A 5,243-nucleotide genomic window follows, 5' to 3' on the forward strand; every position below is an offset into this window, starting at 1 on the left:
AGCCAAAATTGCACCAATACCAAAAGTCATAGCTGGAATGGCGGTAATGAGCTGAACGTTTTGATATATGAACGGTTGAAATAGCTGAAAAATTGTGGAAGGAGATAGGTGCCGAAAAACGTACGGAATAGGGAAAGAATAGATAATAATAATAATAAAGAGAAACAGGAAAACAATGGTGTGAATGCTTAAAAGCATTCACACAATAAACAAAATCTGTGAAAAGAAGTTCAATAATTTATTGTTTCACTCTTCATCTTCATGTGTTTTTCAGGTCTCGGCATGGAGAACATTGGCGGGATATTTGTAGTCCTAATATGCGGCCTCATTGTAGCTGTGTTTGTGGCCATTATGGAGTTTGTTTGGTCAACACGGCGCACCGCTGAGACGGGCGAGGTAAACCTTTATCCTCCTCCCACAGCTATGTGTGTGAAACCTGTCAGCTGATAGGTTTAGTAAAAGTTGTCAAAGTTAAAGCAGTTTAAATTAACACTTTTTCTTTTGTTGGAATTCCAATTAAATCAACTAATAATTGTTTTAGCAATGTGTCATGCAAGTAGTAAAGTTCAATTACATGATGCCATTTAATAAGTATTAAGTGATGCTTTTAGTGCCTCTAGAATGAAACTATGATGAGAGACCTTGGGAGCATGAAGAAACTCTGCTCTCTTGCACAGTAAAAACACATCAAGCATGTCACCCCATTTTCTCAGGCATGCCTGTGTCCAAAACATGTAAGTTCAGTTTAATTGTTGAAATATATGTTAAAGAAAGTTGGAAAGACACACACTAAATTTAACTTTTTAAAAGACAAGTAACATCTTCTGGGAGCTGTCTCTTACCTCACTTTCATAATAAGGGGGTTATTTTATTTTATTTTTTATTATTCCTCTGCAGATACAGTTTGTAACTTTGACTTTCATTCATTCTCATTTATCTGTCATTGATTTGACTTTCTACTTGGGCTGTTTTTATAGGGCAGATTGTGAGACTTGCATGCACACACACACACACAAATATATTGCCAGACAACATTAGTTTGATGTGAAATGCTGCAGAGCATTACCACATAGTGATGAAAACGTAATGTGTTCACACCTATTTTGCCCATTCTTCATGTGAGTACACTCATTTTCTCTCTAAGACTTTAAATTCTTCTGACATAATTTTATATTCAGAATAACAAATACAGAAAAAACAGAAAATGAACAGAACTTTCAGTGCTAATGTATAATTTGTCTGTTAAAGCAAACTTTATTAACACACAATTGTATGCTCTTTGTCAAATATTGTCAATATTGTACAGCATTCATCTTATTGTGTAAGAATAAAATCTGCCTAAGCAAAATAAAATTTCAAAGTTTGTGAGTAGGAATACCAGTATCAGGCATTGGTCCCATGCCATCAACATGTACTCGTACTTGTACTCTTAAATGCATTCTGATACTACAATACCATTTTATGGCAGCATGACATACACCTCTCCGCTGAGCAGTCATGTAATAGAGGAGGAGCAATGTCAGTCCTGTGGAGGTGTTTTTTTATTTTAGTTGGCTGCCCTGACATACAGTCCTTACCAGTTGGTGGCAGTAATGCACCATAAAGTTATTTGCTAACTGCCAATAAACACCATCAAATGAAGAAGCAGCCATGTGGGGATATTTCAAAGTGAACTATGGTGACTAAAGTAAAGCACTTCAAAGTATACTCAGCAAAGCTGTCATGAGGAGGAACAAAATCTAGCATTTTCAACAAGAGCAGTTTGATAAAAGTCCTAAAAAAAAGTCACTCGAGGATGAGTTTAAAGAGTTTATTAGAAGCAGCAAGAAACAGTCTCTCATTTAGCAGAAGAGAGTCTTTGGAATATATGAAACTGAGCACAAGCTTCCCACCAATCTTTGCTAGGTCTGTCTTGGCTCCGTCTGAAGAGTTAACACAAAAAGTAAGCTCCTTTCATTTCAAAGTAATTATAAGAAGTGTAATGGCATGTATTAGTACTCAAATCATTACTCAGTATCAAAAGTAAGTAGTTGTGCTTTGTTTGAAAACGTGGTATCAGGGCACCTCTCCTTGTGAGTTACGGTAGTTCTGTCTGTACTGCCATATAAAGGCAGCTGTGTTTACTTTTTTCCAAGTTCACGCTTTTTGTACTTCATCATTTTATTTCCCTGATGTCTTTCAGGTCTCTGTTTGTCAAGAGATGTTGACAGAGTTTCGAAATGCTGTTTCTTGTAAGAAAAACTCCCGCTCTCGTCGCCGTCGGCCCCTGACTAGCACTGGGGGTGGAGTTCTCCGCCACCCATCCCGCCTGGCTTTGGCCGGTCCTCGACCCATCCGCCTAGTACGAGAGATGCGTCTCAGCAACGGGAAACTCTACAGCGGTGCTGGTCCACTGACTGGAGGCCTGGCGGGACTTGGGGGAGGTATGGGAGGAGGACCTGATTTGGGCCCAGGGCCACAGAGGCTCCTTGAGGACGCATTTGGTGCCAATGTGACCAGCAGCACCCCTCCCCCACCTCCTCTTGCATCAGCCTTAGAGGCTCCACCTGCTCCACCTCGCAGCTTCCTACAGAGCTGCAGCCACATTCGCATCTGCCAGGAGTGTCGGCGAATTCAAAGCCTGAGGCCAGCCACACTCACGCCTCCCCCACCTCCTCCCCCTTCCTCATCTTCCTCTGCCTCCTCCTGCTCTCGTATACCACCATCACTGGCCACGCCGGGTCACCATCATCGCCACAATCTCCATCACCACCATCTTCACTACCACCATGGCTCTATGTCATTACCCCGTCTACCCCCACCTCCTCCCCCAATCCCAACAGACAGAGCTGACAGTGATGGGGGGACAGCGAGCCCACTACAGGCCAAAAACAAACCAGTACCTCCACCCAGGCCACTGCCTCCTGCCAAAACTCCAACTCACCCACCATCGGACTTACTCGGGGGGCATGACTGAGCCTAAAGACATCGAAAGAGGGCTCACAGATCACATATATAAAATAAACTATCAGAACTTATCATTTGGCCCAAACAGCCCAGCTGTATCTGTCCAAATTGGCCTGTATCTGCAGAGGTGGATGGAAGTAACTTTTCTGACCCATTTGCTGGGTTGATTACTGAAATGTAGCCACTTTGGCTCTGTTGCAAACTTTTACACGGGGTTGGGAGGATTAAAGCACCCTTACCTGGTAGCATAAAGAAATAACCAGACAATAAACTCTGGTTCCAACCACCTGGAAGTGTTTGGGGTCTTTGGGTTGCATCACAGCAGATGAAGGACAAACAGGAAGTAGCTGTCAGATTCAGAACTCCACCTCTTACCTCGGCTAATCATCACACTCTTAGGATCAAAGACTCAAAGACATAAAGCTACAGAGTGTACCAGCACTCTGATGTTTTTCAGTTTAAATACCAATCCAGGTGTTTGTATATGAGGAGACTTACTCGCAGACACGTGGTAGCAGAGCAGCTGTACAGTTATTATGGTCTTCTGTCACTCGTTTGGATGTCTGTGGAGGATGTAGCGCTTTCCAACAATGTTGCTGTTAGTACAGACTCCTGCTGACTGGTGCTGTGATCTACAAAACACACATCGATGCTCATCTGAAGTGTGCAACACTGTGCTGGGGTAGTTCTTTACATGTTAGAACTTACAAACTAAGGAAAAACAAAACTTTAGGGCATTGGAAAATGTGAAAGAAGGGCTGAGAATTGACAAAAGGTCATTATTTTTGAAAAAAAACAAATCAAGGATCTTTAATTTAAGGTATCTGCTTAAACAAATCTTAAGACCAGAAAGTAATTTTTGTTAGTATGGTTTTAACTATATTTAGTTGTTATTCTTTAAGGGATAGGTTTTTGAAAAGTAATGGGAGTTATGGCCTTTGACCACCAAATCAGTGTTTATTGTCTCATGTTCTACATGTAAAAGGAAAACGTTTGAAACCAATTTTTTCAATAAGATTGTTTTTAACACAACTGACTTTTTATCTCTTTTTGCAGCAGTAAATAACAGTTTTAAAATTATGAATACTAGGATTATGCATACAAATATTGTAACCTAAAATCTAATTGACATAATGACATAATGTCTCTGAGCTCCAAAAAATTGTAAAAAAAACAATGTAACTCGATAAATAAATTTTATTTTTATTATTTCATAAATTTAAATAATTAATTAGTTAGTATTGCCAGCAAGGCTACAACTGGAGTACCAATATGTCAATATACACCTGGAAACAGTTGCTCCACAGTTGTTTATAACAGCTGACAAAACTCTCCTTGATGCCACATTTCTGCACAGTCTTTATTTCCAGCAGAGGGGAATTGAACATACCACAAAACTATTATTTAGCATTTTAATCTAGCCTCATATTATGAATGTCTAATAAAATGATGCAATGCTTTGTGTGCTTCATATGTAAAAAAATATAAGGAAAACCCCAGAAAAATTACAGACTAGTTTTTAATGAGCTTTGGTCTGTAGTTTTCAGTTTTCCATGAAGTCTTTTATCTAATGACCTTGATGTCACAAATATAGATCAGCGGGTGAATTCTTAATAAACTTCAAGATGTCATTTTAATATAAAAATTAAAGTACAAACTTTATACTGAACAAAGAATTTTTGTTTAATTATTTATTTTTTTTTTTTACTGCATCGTCCTAAGCTGAACCAACAAGCATAAATATAAAGTTTATTCCAAAACTTTTGTTTGGTTTGTTTGCTGCAGAAAGCTACCAAATCAAGAAGCATCAGCTTCTTTGATTTTCCAAACAGCAAGAATAGTTTCATTTGATTTGTAGAATTACTTGAGATTAGACTGGAATAGTTCTGTTCTGTGTACTGATAGTACTAGTTAAGTTATGGGGGCTAACAATGACTCAAAGTGGGCTGCTAAACAGAATCTATGACTTTCCGTCTAAAACATTGGAACATTTTAGTATATTAATATATATTTTTTAATGTTTTGTATCTTTTTTGTTTAGTTGGTTGGTTGGTTTTTCCCAAAATGTTTTCTTTATAGTGAGCGCTCAGCTGCTTTTAAATTTAACACAGTTTCTGCATTTTAGGAAAGAAACAAAACTTATTAATGTTATAATTATATGAAAAATTATGAAAAAGAAAAAAACAAACAAAACACACACACACACAATGAACATCACTAAGGTTTTACACACTATTATGTGCTTTTTGTTTTCCTTGTAGTAAATAATGAAATAGTAAAGAGTACTTTCTATTTGC

The 5,243-nt window shown here is 38.3% G+C and overlaps 1 protein-coding gene across 2 annotated transcripts in view; it reads left to right on the forward strand.

Annotated features, from left to right (window-relative positions):
- Nucleotides 1-5,028, forward strand: part of LOC108247816 (glutamate receptor ionotropic, kainate 5) — a 167,801-nt gene extending 162,773 nt beyond the window's left edge. The window contains exons 19-20 of one of the 2 annotated variants that reach the window (XM_017436185.3): nucleotides 275-396; nucleotides 2,183-2,956. In XM_017436185.3, the coding sequence (XP_017291674.1) occupies nucleotides 275-396; nucleotides 2,183-2,956 (896 nt within the window). Of the gene's footprint in view, nucleotides 1-274; nucleotides 397-2,182 lie in introns of both variants that reach the window. The other variant, XM_037975871.1, reaches the window with a different exon arrangement.
- The last annotated feature ends 215 nt before the right edge of the window (nucleotides 5,029-5,243 follow it).

Source organism: Kryptolebias marmoratus, linkage group LG5 (assembly GCF_001649575.2).
Source record: "Kryptolebias marmoratus isolate JLee-2015 linkage group LG5, ASM164957v2, whole genome shotgun sequence".
NCBI lineage: Eukaryota > Metazoa > Chordata > Actinopteri > Cyprinodontiformes > Rivulidae > Kryptolebias > Kryptolebias marmoratus.